At 36.3% G+C, this 19,079-nt stretch overlaps 1 protein-coding gene across 1 annotated transcript in view; it reads left to right on the top strand.

Moving 5' to 3' along the window:
* Positions 1-19,079, top strand: part of FAM193A (family with sequence similarity 193 member A) — a 107,389-nt gene that overhangs the window by 77,422 nt on the left and 10,888 nt on the right. Inside the window, exons 12-19 of the mRNA XM_039541210.1 lie at positions 4,155-4,308; positions 4,411-4,590; positions 5,755-6,000; positions 9,726-9,924; positions 11,725-11,997; positions 12,456-12,738; positions 14,978-15,164; positions 17,188-17,418. Coding sequence (XP_039397144.1) covers positions 4,155-4,308; positions 4,411-4,590; positions 5,755-6,000; positions 9,726-9,924; positions 11,725-11,997; positions 12,456-12,738; positions 14,978-15,164; positions 17,188-17,418 — 1,753 coding nt within the window. The remainder of the gene's footprint in view (positions 1-4,154; positions 4,309-4,410; positions 4,591-5,754; positions 6,001-9,725; positions 9,925-11,724; positions 11,998-12,455; positions 12,739-14,977; positions 15,165-17,187; positions 17,419-19,079) is intronic.

Raw genomic sequence — 19,079 nt, 5'->3', positions numbered from 1 at the left:
AACAGTGAGGTGGCAAAATTTGCAGATGATACAAAACTACTCAAGATAGTTAAGTCCCAGGCAAACTGCAGAGAGCTACAAAAGGATCTCTCAAAACTGGGTGACTGGGCAACAAAATGACAGATGAAATTTCATGTTGATAAATGCAAAGTAATGCACATTGGAAAGCATAGTCCAAACTATACATATAAAATGATGGGGTCTAAGTTAGCTGTGACCACTCAGAGATCTTGGAGTCATTGTGAATAGTTCTTTGAAAACATCCACTCAGTGTGGAGCGGCAGTCAAAAAAGCGAACAGAATGTTGGGAATCATTAGGAAAGGGTTAGATAATAAGACTGAAAATATCATATTGCTTCTATATAAATCCATGGTACACCCACATCTTGAATACTGTGTGCAGATGTGGTCACCCCATTTCAAAAAAGATGTTTTGGTTTTGGAAAAGGTTCAGGAAAGGGCAACAAAAATTATTAGGGGTATGGAACGGCAATGGTGAGATTAATGAGACTAGGACTTTTCATCTTGGAAAAGAGACAACTAAGGGGGAATATGATTGAGGTCTATAAAATCATGACAAAAGGAAGTATTTTTTCACACACCACACAGTCAACTTGTGGAACTCCTTGCCAGAGAATGTTGTGAAGGCCAAGACTATAACAGGGTTCAAAAAAGAACTAGATAAATTCATGGAAGATAGGTCCCTCAATGGCTATTAGCCAGGATGGGCAGGGATGGTGTTTGCCAGAAGCTGGGAATGGGCGACAGGGGATGGATCACTTGTTGATTACCTGTTCTGTTCATTCCCTCTGGGTCACCTGGCATTGACCACCTGTAGGAAGACATGATACTGGGCTAGATGGACCTTTGGTCTGACCCAGTATGGCCATTTTTATGTTCTATATGTTATGTTAAAAATGGTGAATAATGTATTATTTACAAGATTAAATTTTTACTTGTGATTTGTGCCAAGGTTAGATGGGAATTCAGATGCAATTAAAAATGTACAAAATCAGCATTTTAAGGTTGGTTTTTAATTAATTAAATCTACCTTAAGTCTGTGTGATATATAAGAATACTTATCAAAACAGGTTTTGAGTTTTAAAACTAACTGATTTATTAAAGAAAGGGAGTATTATTTGTAGTTAGTGAATTAAACCGATTGTTTCTGGTCACCATGTCCTTCAAGATTTTAGCAGTAGCAGACCTCATCTTTCTTTGACTACATTTTATTCATAGGTTGGAAGAGGAAAACAAGCTTTCCTGCTTTTTCAATTCTTTTGACTTATTAACTTTGAACTAGTCATTGAACTGAACTAGTTAAATAAACTGAAATGAAGAAAATATTCTCTCTGCACCTGCAGAAGAAGCTAGTGCTAACAAAATGTGGCTTAGCATTTCAACAATGTCTGGTTCCAGGTGCTTCACCAGTTCAGGGATTTAACTTCCTTTAAAATTTCAGCAGGAAACATATACTGCATAGTGTTTTGGGGTTTTTTAAAAAAATTTTATGCTTAATCTAAATCATTTTAATAGATTAGAATAAGGCCTTAACATAAGTTGTCATCAGGGCTGGCTCCAGGCACTAGCTGCGCAAGCAGTGCTTGGAGCGGCCAATGGAGAGGGGTGGCACGTCTGGGTCTGTGGCGGCAATTTGGTGGTGGGTCCCTCACTCCCTCTCGGAGCAAAGGACCAGCTGCCGAATTGCCACCGAAGACTGAAGCGGCGGCAGTAGAGCTGCAGATTGCGATCGCGGCTTTTTCTTTTTGCTGCTTGGGGCGGCAAAAACCCTGGAGCCTGGCCCTGGTTGTCATGAATTCAAATTTAACTTTAAATAGATTTTATTTTTAATTTAGTTTTTTAAAAATCAGATTTTTATTTATTTTCTTTAAAAATTGGTTTTAATCCTCTGTGAATGAAATATTGTTACACATGCACCACATGCCTAATACAACCTTATCCGTCATGTACTAACCAGACACTCCTCAGACAATCATAACTGGTATTTTTGTGGTTTGCCTTACAAAGAGCAACGATAAACCTGAATGTAAGAACTGCTTAATGATTTATTTTTTTTTAGTGTGAGAACAGATGATTTTTTTGAAAGGTTAGTCACCTGATTACAAGTAACTGACTTCTGAACTCTTCTATCCAGACTGTTGAGTTGACATTAATTTAAGACTTAGAGTGAAGATTCTTGTGCAATGAAAAAAGTTCTCATCTCCTCTAAAAATCATAGTGAATTTAGGAACTGAGGCATTTGCTATTGCTGCCTGACCCTTCCCCAAACCAGAAAGGGGTAAATGATTTTAAAATTGGGGGAGTAGATTGAATTTTTTATTCCCATCCATCAAGCCTTGATGGCAACTAACTAACTACAACACCCTGTTACAGTACGTGACACATCAGCAACCATGAAGAACATTAAGTTGATTCTGCTATAGTGATCAGTAGTGAAATAGCTAACAGGTATTTTAGGGAGTTGTCATTAAGATTTAATATTAACATTTTATTGAAATGAATGGAGATAGCACAGATTTGTCAATTATTGTTTCAGGCTAATATCACTTAACTGATTTATACCTGGGTCTCATTTCAAAATTTATCTTTGCATTTATTATGGCTAAAGACGTACTACTTTCTAATGAAAGCATAGATTCTGGAACATAAAAGGGCATTTATGTGGCAAATTATGCAGTGGCACAATTGCATTATACTCAATGTTTCTGATCACTGTAATTATTTTTCTATTTGAAGCAGTTAAAGTGCCAGAATTCCATTCAGCTTTTTTGTTTATTTTGACACACATTAAATCAGCATGTGTCCAAAACAACTAGCATTGTGCAAGTATTTCAGTTTTCCTGTCTACTTAAAACTAGTGTCTATATCTGTGTCTGTTTGTTGTGTTGATGCTAGCTAATGCCTAAATAGACCAAGACAGCTGTTTGGGTAGTTTTACAATGTTGCATTGTGGTGTTATGAAAAATTTCATTTGGTTTTCTTATCCTGTATTTAAATTATCTATGCCCTCTAGTTCTTCATCTTTGTAAAATTTTCAAAGATGATGGAGGGCTTTTGTAATATTACAGATTTTGCCAATTGCTTTTGCCAATATTTTGCTATATTATCTCAGAAGTTCTTAAGCTAACTTCAGTTCTCCAGGAATGAAGATCAATAATATTAACTGTCTCATGAGATGCTAATTTAAACAGCACTTACTAAAGGCAGTGTTATCTACAGACAGACGCAAGTTCACTCTTCCTTCAGGGGAGGATCATTCTGTTTCTCAAATTAGGGCCTAGATAATCTCTTAGGTATTTCTATCTCTGTGGCACATGTACCATTAGCCATACGTCACTGTATTGTAATTAAGTCTCAGCAAAAAGTCTTACTGGAATGTAAAAGGACATAATAATACACTTAAAGAGCTCTTTTATATGTTTGAGTACTGTACAGAAATTACCGAATTAAACTTTGCAACACCCTCGTGAGGTAGGTAACTAAGCTTGCATACTTTTTGTCTAGTGGTGTCAGGAAAAATTTCTAGTCCTCTATTCAGGAATTGTATGAATAGGCACTATGAGAAGGCCTGAAGGATGAATGCTTTTTTTAACATAGTGGTATCCAAGAATGTGCTGTTAGGAGAAAATTTTAAATGATCATTAATCAAAAAATGAGATTGTTATACTTAGTAATTCGTGTAGGGAATTCTGGCTTAATGTTGTCAGTGCTTGAAACATTTGTAATTTTTACACATTACACATTTTCTACCAAGAAACTCATTTGAAATAAGGCTTTTGTCTCATCCAAGGAAAGGCTGGATTTACCCTTCATTATGTTTTGGCATGTTGGAGTTATTGGATTTCTTGATGGCATAGTGTTAGGGAAAAATTACATATAAAAATACTAGGAAATCTTTTTAGCCCAGGCTTTCTGCTGAGGAGTTTAGCTATTACCTTAAACAGGCTAGATGGTAGGTAGTAAGTCTTGTGATTTTAAAAAACATCTGTCTTTAACTATTTTGAAACAGATCAATTTAAATTGAAATACAAATTATGTATCCATATTTTATTTCATTCCAGTGTTTTGTAACTGCTTTCACAGTGGCTTAGGTTACAGATCATCATCATTTATGTAAGCCTCTCTTTCCCCAGTGGTAGTGATGATGAAGATGTTGCACCATTATCAGCAAAATTTGCTGATATCTACCCATTGAATAACTATGATGATGCAGAGGTCGTAGCCAACATGAATGGAATCCATAACGAACTAAATGGTGGAGGGGAAAACATGGCATTGAAAGATGAGGTATAGCACTCTAAAGACACACAATTTATGTAATCTGTCAAATGAAACAATCATTGGAGACTGGTTTATCTTTCTTTTCTTTTTTTTACTACGGATTTTCAGTCTCCTCAGGTGAGCAGTACTAGCAGCAGTTCTTCAGAAGCAGATGATGAAGAAGCAGATGGGGAAAGCAGTGGTGAACCACCGGGGACTCAGAAGGACGAAATAACTCTAGGAAAGAGAACATTAAGGAAAGATGAGGCAAAAATGGACAGTCCACCCCCGTCTTACCCCAGTCAACAGGTATAGCTCACTGAAGTCTTATGCCCGTTGTAAATTACCTTTGAAATCTTGACTATTTGAGACTATTTGCAGTGAAAATTGTTTAATTAGAAGGTAAGTTGCAGATATAGGGAGTCTTTTTATCTGTTTAGCTGTCATTATGAGACTTAAATTATTTTTACAGCTGAATATATAACAATTAGAAATCTAGTGATGGCTGGCCTTCCTGGAACCTAAATCTGAGACCTTTTGTAAGGAGTTGTACTCTTTGCTACTGCTGTCTTAAAAAGACTGCTTCCTGGTTGAAATAGTACTTTAGTCAGTATGAACTTAAACTGTTGAATATATAACAGAAATCTAGGATAAACTCACTGTTCTGAGCTTTAATGGTGAGAACATTTTAGTTAAGTGACGGAAAGTGATTTTTCCCCACTGGTTGAAGTAATTAATGGATATTTTAATAATGTATCTAAAACTGATTTGCAAATGTAGGGAGTATAGGATAGTGCCTCATACTTACTTTATATGGATGTCTTGCATGTAGATCTGTTGTGACTCAATATTTTATTGGATTGCTAATTTGTTTACTAAAAATTCCCAAATATCATACTTGGCTCTCTGCTCATCATGTAATGGTTTCTATTTCAATGAGTAAATAAAAAAAATTTAAGTCAGTTATGTGTGAGCTAATTTTTTTTTAAGACAATTGCTACAAATCCAAAGGAACCTGTATGTACTATTGAGGAAAACAACCATTATACTCTTTTATAAATCTGCTTGCTTGCATTCTTAATGCCATATTCTGACTGGATCATTTCCACACTGATGATCAAGCTTTTCAATAGTTTGATTGTGGAACAAAATCAGTCACCTTCATTAACTCCTTTCAAACAAGAACCAAACCGCGCCTCGTGCCTTTTTAGTCCTGACCATAGGAACCACCATAAAAAGGCTTTGAATAGCTCTAGGTTGCCTTTGCTACAACTCTAGACCTGTGAACTCTGATGAATATTGAACTTTGGTTTTAAACCTGTATAAATGTGTAAATTGCTCCTTACCCATTCTCCTTTATTATACAAGACTAAACAATATTTAGACTTGCTGTTTTGTGGCATTTAAAAGAAATAAAACTATCTGAATTCCTTGTCTGAGAAAATGAGGAGAGTAACTTTTCATTCCTTACAGGCTGACCAAGGTCCGAATACTTGTGAATGCCATGTTTGCAAACAGGAAGCTTCAGGTCTGACTGCGCTCGCAGCCGGACGTCTTCCTGCTGGCCATCAGTTTATGAACCCAGAAAAACCTGCACATCCTGCACTTCACCTTTACCCTCATATACATGGACATGTACCATTGCATACTATTCCTCATCTGCCTCGTCCACTTATCCACCCTACCTTATATACAGCTTCACCCTTTACACACAATAAGGTAAGTGTGGCTAAAAAAATGCTTTCTAGTTTCAGGAAAACAATTGTAAATTTGTGTGCATTACAGTAATTTAACTTAAGACCTTATTGGCACATTACACTTACCTTTATAAATTAGGAAAAAAGTTATCTACTCATACATTCTGTAAAAGGGAAATCCAAAATTGAGAATACCCCAGTTCTGATGGAGTTTGGCCATCACTGGATTACCAGTTGCTATCATCAGGCTAATCTTGGTAAAGATTTTCAGTTTCTTATCAGTTGGAATGGATATAGGGACAAGAAGAGATCTTTAAAAGATCAGCATAGTTGCATTTAATGTAATATGGCTATGCTAAATTTTAAATTTGTATATATTTGAGGTCAAAAGTAAATAGAAGAAAGGCAGCTATTGTTCCTTTTCAACATTGCTGTCCTGGATTTGGGTCAAAATGATGATACTGTGAATAAGGTCAAGTGTAGAGGACTTGTTGAATGTTTTTGTGCTTTTAGGAGAGAGTAAATTCAGCGAAGCACTTCAGCAAAAGAGCATGGTTAACTAGCAAGATAAGGGTATTGTAATCCATGTTCATCTAAAGATGTTCAAACACTCTGACACTATAGTGAGTAGGGCCAGATAATTGCCTAGTTAGTTTTTCAGAAGTTCCCCTGATTTAAATTTTAGACTTTTTTTTGCACTTAGTGAAGATTGTCAGATAAGACTGAAACAAAAATGTGTTTTAGAATCCCTTTTCAGATCAGTACAAGTCTGCTCTGAAAAGGGATTCTAAAAATTTGCTGTGTGGAGTGCCACATAATTTTATTCAAAATCAGTTAGTTAATTTTTCATGTATAAAGTATTCTAATCAGCCCCATAAACTCAGTCTGAGCTCTGCGAGGTAGCAAACAGCGCTGGGGGAGGGGGAGGTTCCTTGTGCTCTCATGCATAATCACCTCTGAAATGACAGGCTAATGGGGTTGTGTAAGTAGTGTGGAAAGGTTAACTTAGCCTGTGTCAATTGTGAACGTCTGTCTTAGGGCACACTGTCAGAAAACAGGGCAGACACCCACCTGGTGTTATGTTCTGTAATTAGATTTCACTAAGCCAATAACAAATGTGAACTCCTGAATCATTATACCAGTCCTACCATAGATGATACAGTCTACTTAGGCCCTCCAGTCTACCTTGCCACCTAGACAAACTGGACTTTGTGATTAAACCAAAAATCACAATACACTCAGGTTGCTCCCAATCCCAAGAGACCAGTCACTTACTCCCAATCAATTGGTATTCTAGATCTTACACCAATGACAGCTCTGGTAGCCAATTGTATAGTAAACTAACTAAAGGTTTATTAGCTATGAAAAGGAAGTGAGTTATCGAGAGGTTAAAGCAGGTAAAAATATATGTACAGGCGAGTCAGTTTGTAATTCCAAATGGTGGCAGTGATAAGAACAGATTTTAAATTTTTATTAAAGTTAATGTTTAAAATTGATTAGAGACAAGTTAAGAGGGAAGGTACTGTACATCTAGGGTCAGGCTTGAGCGATGAGGGATTACAGGTATCGGTTGCAAGGATGAAGAGAGACATACATATCACATAACTGGCATAGACCCAGATTGGGGTGCAAGAGATTTTTAAAGTGTCAGTGAATAAGTGGCGCGGGTACGCCAAATTACCAGTTTCCCCAAAGTCTTTTCAGGGTTCTCAGATTGTCTGTGGGGAGCTCTGCTTTGTATCTGATACACTTCCCTGTAAGAGTCCAAACACGCAGGGTCTTTCCCTGAATCCATACTTATAGCTGCTTTCATAGAAAACAAGCTGGCAGTGTTACTACCCACGTGGGCTTTTCATTTGATGACCGATAGCGAGGAATGCATTTTGAATCTTTGACCTCCGATCATCTCACCCAGTGACCACTTGCTTTGAAATTAGCACTTTTCTGTTAAAATTCATCACTAGCATTCCACAATACTTCTTTCTCAACTGATGGATTATTTAGTTACAAGGGCATACACAATGTAAATGTTGGGTACTACATTATAACCGGATACAAATAAGTGAAAACAATGCAAGTAACATCCCATTAATTTTCATGATGTTTAAACACCAAATACACTCTTGTACATCTAACAATCACTTTGATCTATACTAATACACAAGTGAATTGGCCTGTGGCTCTGTCATGAGCTGGCACCTGGTCTTCCAGCGTCACAGGATGAATCACTTTTACTGTCAATGGTATGTGAAAAGGGGAAAAACACAGCTTCAGTTTCAGTTTCCAAGTTGTATATGCAGAGCTGGCAATTGGGAAAACTACAAATCTTTAGTTGAAAATGGAGCAGACTTGATATGGAGTCAGTGACTCAGAAAATGTGGGACTCTGCAATGCTACTTTTAAAGTAATAAAGAATCCTGTGGCACCTTATAGACTAACAGACGTTCTGCAGCATGAGCTTTCGTGGGTGAATACCCACTTCTTCAGATGCAAGTGGGTATTCACCCACTTGCATCTGAAGAAGTGGGTATTCACCCACGAAAGCTCATGCTGCAGAACGTCTGTTAGTCTATAAGGTGCCACAGGATTCTTTATTGCTTTTACAGATCCAGACTAACACGGCTACCCCTCTGATACTTTTAAAGTGTAACTCTCCAGATTAGAGGAAACTTGCACTCACAGATCTTAGTCTGATTCAGATGGAGGCTTTAATGTCTGGTCCAAAGTGAATGAAATGTGTATTCCTGTGATGAAAACACAGATAGTTGGAATGCAAAAATCTTAGTGTATCATACAAAAAGATCACAGAACACATCAATTGGTGTATATTCAGATGAAAGTAAACTCTATTGGTAACATCTGTAGAAGAGGTGTGAAGTGAGTATATTAGAAAAACTTCAGGGATAAGAAGTAAGAGGAAAAAATAAGTCAGAGTAGGGTTTAGTTGGTTTTGGACTTTTTAACAAGAGGTCAGGCAGAAAGGGGGTTCTAAAATGTGGTTTTAGTATTGTGAAGCAGCTGAATAGGCACAGATAATAGGTTAAAAATAATGAGTCCTTAAAGGTTCAATTTTTATTCAAATATAATTTTTAATAAAAAGTGAAGACCAACAGAAACACAGTATGCGCACAACTTTTTATAAAAGGAAAAATTTTCAAATATTTGTCAGCTGGTTGCTCTTTAAGAGCTATATATAAGTGTGTGTGTGTGTGTATATATATGTGTATGTATGTATGTGTATATATGTGTGTGTGTGTATATGTGTGTATGTATGTGTATATATATATATATATATATATATATATATATATATATATATATATATATATATATATATATATATATATGCAGTTAAGGTACAACCTACACATATGCATATATAAATACACCTCTACCGCGATATGACACTGTCCTTGGGAGCCAAAAAAATCTTACCGTGTTATAGGTGAAACCGTGTTATATTGAACTTGCTTTGATCCACCAGAGTGCGCAGTCCTGCCCCCCTGGAGCACTGCTTTACCGTGTTATATCCAAATTCATGTTATATCGGGTGGCATTATATTGAGGTAGCGGTGTATAAACAAACTTGCCATAATTGTTACTTCCGGAGACAAACTTTTATTAGTTTTTAGTTTACATAATTTCTTACAGGGTCATAACACTTTATTATAATAACTTGAATATTGATGTTGGAATAACTGTGTAGGCAGACAGACTATTAATTAGAAAATACTCTTATTTTTGTAGGCATTACCGCCAGCACCGGTTCAGAATCATACAAACAAGCATCAGGTATTCAATGCGTCGCTCCAAGATCATATTTATCCAAGCTGTTTTGGGAGCACTCCAGACTGGAATAGCTCTAAATTTATAAGTCTTTGGGGATCAGAAATGATGAATGACAAGAACTGGAATCCAGCTACCTTTTTGCCCGAGACACTTCCTGGTGAGGGTTTGTTTTAATTTCAAACTGAATAGCTATGAAAACTGCATTATAAAACTGAATGTGACACTTTGTCTCGCAATGGTACATTTCATTATCATTTTTGAGAGAGCAGTTAAAGATTTGCATAGACAGGGAGTCATGGTAGCTATAGTGGCTGAAAACATGAAAGTAGAAACTCTTTAATCTCATTGCAGGGGCAATTTTGGCCTCCGGTGTATATATAGAGAAATTTATAGAGATGCTTGCATCTTCAGATTTGTGCAACTACAGAAGGATGTGGGTTTAGAGAGATGCTTATAAGGCAGAGATAAGAAGTAAAAATCCTGAGTCTCCTATCACAAGACCTTGATCTTGTTTCATAAAATTATAGGAGCACTGCTAGACTAACACCACAACAGCTGCCACAAATTCCTTCCTCTTGTCGCTGTGATGGGAGAAATGCTAGAAGAACCCAGAATGGATGACTTTGATGCAAAACAAGCTTCAGAATATTTTCATGTTACATTATGTTGTAGAATCACTTCCTTAGACCTTTGAATTTATTTCACTTATCATACAAAGGAACAATTTATAGATCAGCTGTCACTATAGGGTCAGGTATTTAGGGGCTTGTCCAAATTGGAATTGTGTACATCTATGTTTCATGTGAGTTCAGTATGCCTTGCTTCATTAAACTAGTAAGTCTGAGGGAATTCTAATTGGCAGTTGGATATAGAAAAGTCTGTGCTGCTTTGCAGCAAAATTCCTGAAATCTAAAATATCGTTCTGGTGAGAGAGAACAGAGGAAACTCAACCAATAAAATAGTGTATATACCGGAGGCTAAAATTGCCCCTGCGATGAGATTAAAGAGTTTCTACTTTCATGTTTTCAACCACATGCATCCGACGAAATGGGTATTCACCCACGAAAACTCATGCTCCAATACGTCTGTTAGTCTATAAGGTGCCACAGTACTCTTTGCTGCTTTTACAGATCCAGACTAACACGGCTACCCCTCTGATACTAGTAAAATAGTAGTAAATGTATACGTGTACCTTCTTCTCTTGTTTTCATTACAAATATTGCATTTTTATGCAAGACTTCTTCCTGTCGTAAAACATGACTCACTGAAAAACTGTCTTGTTCTGAGACTTTATTTTGCCTTTTGTTTTGGTTGTCTCTTGTCTGGCCTGTTTCTAATTTGTACCCAGCTACTAGTAGCATTAAAAAACTAACAAAATATTCCATCCAGGTCACTAGTGGGAAAAAAAAAAAGCGAGTGAGTAATCTCCGTTATGGAAAGTCACACCCCAAAAAACACCAGCACAAACTGGCACTTGGAGTCGCCAATAACTAAGTAAGCATTTAGGCTACATTTTCTTCTCACTCTGATTGAGGTGGTATGCTGTCAGTGCCTTTTGCGTTATATGGCTAAACTGGGCATGAGACTCCAGAGCTGTCAATCTTACACATTTCACAAGTGTAAATTCACTTAAAAAAAATAAAAGGTTGAACAGATATGTACAGTAATGCAGTATGCTGCTTATTACCACTACTAATATTTAAGAACACATTTAAAATTTTAGTTTATATGAGAAATCAGCCTGAGAATTTAAATTTAGTTACACTTACATAGACTAACATTCAGCGAGAACATATTTACTTCAGTAGTCCTACCAGGCCAGTAATAACATACATGGCTAGATATAGAAGTACACATCAGAGTTCAGAAAATTATAACATGCTTAAATCTGGGCAAGTGCCATAAACACAATTCTGGTAATTCTAGAAGTCTTAATTTCTGTGTGTTTCACTTGAAGGGAGTGATCTATTAGCACCAGCACTCTCAGAAATAAGACCTGAAGCACTTCCTACTACATCTAGCAATGAAGCAACAGCAGTTACAGATAGCAAAGAAAGAAAAAATGCTGCAAAGAAGAAATGTCTGTACAATTTCCAGGATGCCTTTATGGAAGCTAATAAAGTGGTCATGGCAACCTCTTCTGCCACTTCTTCTGTCTCCTGCACAGCTACTACAGTGCAGTCAAGCAGCAACCAGTTTAAAGTATCATCTAAGAGACCTTCATCAATAGGTAAGAACTACAATGCATGTGAAGTTACTTGAAGTCAGTTGCTAAATTAATGAGCCACAAAGGTTTTAAAGTATCATTATTCATATTATGTATTTAAATGGTTTATACAGCTTCTTTTAATCAAAACTCACCTATTAATCTTGACCTATATTTTTTCTGTCATCTCTTAACCCAAAAGGATTTAATCATGAGTCCTGAGATTAAGATTGGTTTGACCAAAATGTTCGTGTGTAAAAAGGGAAAATACATTTTAAAGATATATTCTTTAAATATGCTTGAATATCTTAATTACTTAGTTTGTGACTAAAAAGATCACTTACCTTGTTTTTAAAGAGCTAGACGTCAAGAATGGCTGGTTGCACAGCTGGAATGACTGGTTAGAGCTTGTGGAGATTTCTGTTAACTTCCTTCAGAAAATGAAGTAACTTTTTATTTATTTTTTTTCCTCCCAAATTTAGGAGAAGTGTTCCACAATATCAATAAAGAGGACCATAGACATTCTGCACCAGTTGCACCACGAAATAGCCCTACTAGTTTAGCATCCCTTCCTTCACTCTCTCCTGCTGCACTGTCTCCAGCCACTACACCCCATATCCCAAATCTTGCTGCTCCATCTTTCCCCAAAACTGCTGCAACGGCCCCTGGATTTGTGGATCCACATTCAGGTCTTTGTCCCTCCACAGTTGCACCCCCTACTTCAACCACAAACAGCTCTGTAAGTGCGCCACCAAGTGTCTGCAGGTGAGTTTACTTTGTTCATACTTAAATTGGCATTAAAAATAGTAACCAAAATGTAAAATAAATTATCGCTCTTGCTGCACCATTTTGTACACCACTATAACGTGAGAGGAGGTCTTGTCCATTTGATAGATGAGCAGAACACCCGAGTTCTGTTCCTGGTCTGCCACTCACCAGCTGTGTGACTTTGCACAAGTCACATCAAGTGTGATGTTACTCTCAGGAAAGTGTGGCCATGGTGTTTCTGCGTTAAGGTTGCACTTTTTTTGTCACATGCAAAATCACACTTGTTCAGTTTATAAGTCAAAAGACATGTTTCCTCACTGCGTGTGCTGAAATATCACGTGGGTTGGAAAAGTCATTCATCTTCAAAGTCTTTCTGGTTCATTCATCATTCCCAATAATATTTTCTACATTTGGGACTCAATAGATAATTCTGTTGATGATGCATAAACCAGAATAAATCCTATCATACTTTGTAATACCAAAATTGTTATGACAGGGCTAACAGGAACAAAAAGCAGTGACAACTTACTTTTTGTTAGTTTAGTCAGCAGACTTGACTCAGAAACCATACAAGGAGTATATTTTATGAGAAAGCTACCATATTTAAATAGTGTTTTGACCATAACTGCACTTGCAACTTTTCTGAATATCAGTTCCCCATTTAATGTAATAATTAACATTTTTTGTGATGCTTAAAATTTTAAAGATCTTTGAAAGCTTTGGGTGAATTGTGCTATATGAGTACAGGACATTATGGCAGAGTGATTTCATAGTGACACTGATTTTCCTGTGTCCGAAGGAATGTTCTAAAGGCAAACCAGTTGAGTCATTCTTCTGAGTACTCTGACTTGTTGTACGGTGGTGATGGTTGCTATGGAGGAGGTGGGAGGCCACAGCAGTAGTTATGATGGGGCAGCTTGAGAACTAAGCAGAGTTATAGCTAGCCACTTGAGTTACTTTATATAAAAAAAAAGTTAGCTTTGTAACATCTGGCTAGCTTTGTAATACTGCTGTTTGAACTAGAGAAATTATTGAAGTATAAAAATGATTCTTTGTAATAAAAAGAAATGTTTCTTTGAGCATAGGTTACCTAGTCTAGTGCAATAGAACCTAAATTTCTGTTAGCAACACTAGGTGCTGCTGTAATGCAAATAATATTAGGCTGTGTAGGAAATGGGATGGAGAAAAAGACAGAAAATATCATTCCGTTATGTGAATCATTGTACACCTTCACCGGAAAAACTTTGTTCAGATCTGTTATCCCATCTAAAAAGGATATAGTTGAAATAGAGGGGATTCAGAGACAGGTGATGAGAATGGGGAGAGACATGGAAAAGAATTCAGTATGAAGAGATAGTGAAAAGATTGGGACTGTTCACCTTGAGAAGAGTTAACTAAAGAACATAGAACATGTAGAACATGCACTACATTTTACAGTTTCTCATAATGAGACATTAATTATAAGTACTTTTTACACACTATGTATAGTTACCTTACGGAACTCACTTTTGCGATCTTTGAGGACGAGCTTAGCAGAAATCAAAAAGGATTGGGCGCTTACGTGGATTACATGCATATGCAGAGTTATAAGCATGAAAGTTATTTTAAATATTTAAGGACATAAATCAACCTGTTTTTCTTGGTGAATCAACTTTCCCTGGGCTAAACTATCTTATAATTGCCTCCTGCAGAGTTTTATCCCTTCTTCTGAGACACTTGATACTGGACTAGTTGGATCACTGTCTGCTCCTTGTTTTCAGCTGATCTTGAGACTCTTGTTAGTAGTAAAGAGTTTGGACACCTGTAGAAGCAAGGGGGGAGACGAGGAGAGCAAATACTGTGTGACCAACCAGCTCTGCTGACCACCAGTAATCCATAGATCACAGTTTGTGAATCACTTTGCTTTAAGAAATGAAAATAACTATTTTCCAGATTATGAATATAAGTATACCTTTTAGACCAGAGCGGATTTCTCTAAACAGTGATTCTCCAGTTTACTCATTCAATGGACCACTTCGTGAGCATTTCATGGAGCCATCTCCCCTTAAAACACCCTAGTCTTATTGCTTGGTTTTGAACATACAGCTCTGCAGACTACTAGAATAGGTTTTCGGGTGATGCACATCCCACAGTTTGAAAACTGCTGCTTCTGATTCGCATACATCTCTCTCTATATACAGATATAATATGTTTCTTTTTTATTATATTGTAATAAACCCTCTTTTCTTTAACACAGTGATCCTGACTGTGAGGGCCATCGCTGTGAGAACAGTAATACATATGATCATCAACAGTATGATGGAGAGGAGAGCCAAGATGAAGACAGCTGTTCAGAGCATAGCTCCAGTACCTCAACATCCACAAATCAGAAAGAAGGAAAATACTGTGACTGTTGCTACTGTGAGTTCTTCGGTCATGGAGGAGTAAGTTTTGTTTAATGATTTTAATAAGAGTAACTGTTTTCAAGTGTGCTGTCATCTGTTGCTTGTTGTAATATTATCTAATTGGCAGTAATATTAGTAATAGTAAAAATAAATGACCATAAATTCCTTTTTTCATTTTTAACTGTAAATTTTAATCTGGTATCTTATAATCAGTTTACTGCAAAGATAGGAGTTTTGTAGCTAAACAATGCTTTAGAATGCATTTTCTAAGAAGCACTAAAAATAAGCTAGTGACAATAAAACGATTTCACAGCTAGATTTCCAGCACTGTGTGAATTTAGGTAAATTTCCAGCTGTGTGAACTTAGGCAAATTATTTAACCTCTATTAAATCTGTGAAATAGAGTGATTGTACTCTAGCCACCTTTGTGATACACTAAGAACAGAGAAATAATAGAAAGGTTCAATATAAGGGTAGAAAATAAAATGTAAACTGGTAAATTTGTACATCTAAAAATATCTAACATGATTGCTCAGCTAGAAGTAATTCAAGAGAGCGCAACAAATGAGGATTTAGGAGGAGGTCAACTTGAAGAAAAGATTAACAATAGGTGCTTAGGCTGGTTTCATGATGGCTAAAATGGGTATCTTGTAGCCATGTATGAGTAATCGTAAAGTGTAAGAAGAGCTGTGTATGGCTCAGAAGATTATCTCTCTCACCAGCAGAGGTTGGTCCAATAAAAGATATTACTTCAGTCACATTGTCTCTGGGATGAAATCCAGTTATTTAGCCTTGTTTGTATGTATATATCTATAAGTAATGAGATGACATTGAGCAAAAGAGCACTGCACTTCAAAACATTCTTGCCACAAAATCTATCGAGTACTTTCTTGGCACTAGAAATCTGCATCTCTAATTTATATAACTCTGTGACCAATTCTGAAGCTTTAAAGGGTTTGTTTTAACTACTATTTTGATGATTTTTTTTTTTTGTGAGCTGGCATCATCTAGTACAAGCAAAGCTTTAAAATGCTTCTTTAAATTTTAAAAAAAGTTTCTTAATTCTTAGTATTACAAATATACTTATTAGTGAATTATTTTTCAGAATTGTAAGAAAAGTGCACTAAAACACTGACTTGACTAACTTAAAAGGCGTTTTGTAGTAATAACAAAGCTTTATTATTATTAATTATTAAAAGGAAAGGATCTCTTTCCTTTTGTCTGCTTTTCTTCCGTGCTGAGGGTTTAACTCAAGCCTGTTTAAGTCAATGGGAATCTGAAGACTTATGTGCATACTCCTTGCATATGCAGCAAACATGAACATTTTAAAAGTTCTGTTTAATTGCAGTTTTTACAAATTGAAATAGATACTTTAAGTGTGGCAATCTATTTTAAGGTTTTACACAGCCATCCATTACCATAGTAGCTAATTATCTTCCATGTAAAATCTGTAATAATAATTAAGTACATAGTGGACTTCATGGAGTCTCTGACGCTTTTCCCATTTTGGGGTAAAAACTATGCTTATGGGTATTAAAACAAAATCAGCCATTACTACCTACATTGTATAGCAATAAAGACCATTCAAAGTGACAACCAACCCAGCTTACTGGATTGGGCTATAGTTTTAGCCCAAAGTCAAACAAACAACTGCATGAAGGTGGTGGTGGTGGTGGCTTATTTTTTTCCCTACCACTAAATATTTACATGGAAAACAGTGGCAGCAAAGCCTTACTCCTTTTTCAAATTACATTTAATAATCTAACTAACCATAACTAATTCCTGACCTATCACTGGAAACTCCTCTGCTGGCATTTGATATCCCTCTATCTCCCCACCCACCTCTTCCACTACAAGATGAAAGTAAACAAACAGGTCTGGCTAATAATACAGCCAAAAATGTGTTGTGATACTGTTGTCTGTTGCATACATGTGCACACAACCGACATTGGGAGTCGGTATTGTTTATGCACTACCTGAAACTTCATATTGCAAAATGCTAAGATGTACTGTGAAACTTTCAAGCCAGGTTACTGTATTTTTTTTCTCTTATGGCCATTAGCCACCCGCTGCACCAACCAGTAGAAATTATGCAGAAATGAGGGAAAAGCTTCGTTTACGTTTGACAAAGAGGAAGGAGGAGCAGCCGAAGAAACCAGACCAGATTTCTGAAAGAGAGAGTGTAGTTGACCATCGAAAAGTGGAAGACTTGCTACAATTCATAAATAGCTCTGAGACCAAACCAGTAAGCAGCTCTCGGGCAGCCAAGCGAGCAAGACATAAGCAAAGAAAGGTAAGAAACGGACCCATATTTGTCATTAAATTATCTAACTTGAATTTATAAAGGCATTGTGTATATATAGGTATTTGTGTGAAACTTTCCATCGGCATCATTTTGAATGGCAGACTACTGATTGAATGTGCATTACTGATTTTTAAACTGCCATTGATGTAGCCTGTAGCATACAGGTATATAACACAGTTGGTTTAGTCTGGTGGGTATAGTCATTGTGCTGTTTTGAAAGCTATCTGAGTTTTTTTTACTCTGAGGATTTACCAGTATATCATAGCTTTTTTTTTTTTTAATTGCAAATAAATTGCATATTAGAACTGCACATCACCAAAAGGGGGTATTTCTTAGTGTCAAAAATTTCAGGATCTTTGAGTAACCATCCTGGAGTGCATTAATGTGACACATTAATAATGGGTGGATGTAAAAATCTAGCGTTCTTTACTATCAGTCAGCTCCATTAAAATGTTCCTTCAACCATGTAGCATAGGAGCAGTATGTCTGCTGATGTGGAGGAGACTCAAGATTTGTAAGTAATTTGCACACCTTCTACTGGATTTGGAAGCTGCTCTGTGGCACCCTCTACGGTGGTCTAAGTGGAATTAAAGACAGGTTGAGTGAAGAGCCATGGTCTCCCTGGTTGGTTGGAGGGTAAATATTCATAGAATCATAGAAGATTAGAGTTGGAAGAGACCTCAGGAGGTCATCTAGTCCAACCCCCCTGCTCAAAGCAGGACCAACCCCAACTAACTCATGAAATTCCAGTATGAAGTCTTAACTTAGCTAGCTTTTAAATGCCATTTGGCAAAAAAAAAAAAGAGGAAATATATGGAATTATGTCCTTCAAAAATTGTGAGATTTGGTTGTGAGGTGGTACAGGAAAATGGTTTAAATTTTTGTCTTAATAAACAGAAAATCTGGATCTCTTCTTGAGTTGATATCTTCACACACCAACTTCAGGATATACAGGTTCAAAATAAGGCTTAAGTTACTGTGTGTGTTTGAAATCTGGAAAATAAATTTTATAAGATCACTAAATATTCCACATTTTAGGTGATACTTTACTTTGCATATTTGGATTATTATATTTTCCTATAAATTTGTGGTTTGGGGTATTTAGTAGGGGGGCCAAAGTTGTTTTTAACATAGGCCATACTAATGAAAAATAGACTATTTTTTCATAAGTCCCAAAGTTAAGAAGTAGTTTTCTTTAAACTGCTTGTTTTTAACATTGTCCGTTAATTCATTTTAAAAACACAAATTATGCAAATACAGTGCTGTGTACTCCAGAAGAAAAGAATCAGAAGATTTTGTAGGATTTTTTTTAAAAAAAAACCCTCAAAAAAACCCCAAATTTTTCTAATCTCTTAAAATGAATGGGTCACATATAAGCGCTTCCAAAAATTCACAAAATTTTTGCGAGATCTGGCTGTCAGCTAGCAAATGGCACTGTACAAGAAGCTACTGCTCATAATTTAATTGAGAGGTAAGCAAATGTTGCACAATAAAACCTTGATTATTTTCAGTAATAACTGAGAAGACCCATTTTGAATTAGTAATCAAGTAAACAGTTTTTAAAAATTAATAATGAATGACCATCTTTTTATTTTTTACAACTTTAGTGTTAATTTGCTTCATAATTTACAAAGTAAAAAGGACTGTGA

The sequence above is a fragment of the Mauremys reevesii genome, linkage group 5 (assembly GCF_016161935.1).
Source record: "Mauremys reevesii isolate NIE-2019 linkage group 5, ASM1616193v1, whole genome shotgun sequence".
Taxonomy (NCBI): Eukaryota; Metazoa; Chordata; order Testudines; family Geoemydidae; genus Mauremys; species Mauremys reevesii.
This window is presented reverse-complemented; position numbering and strand designations above follow the sequence as displayed.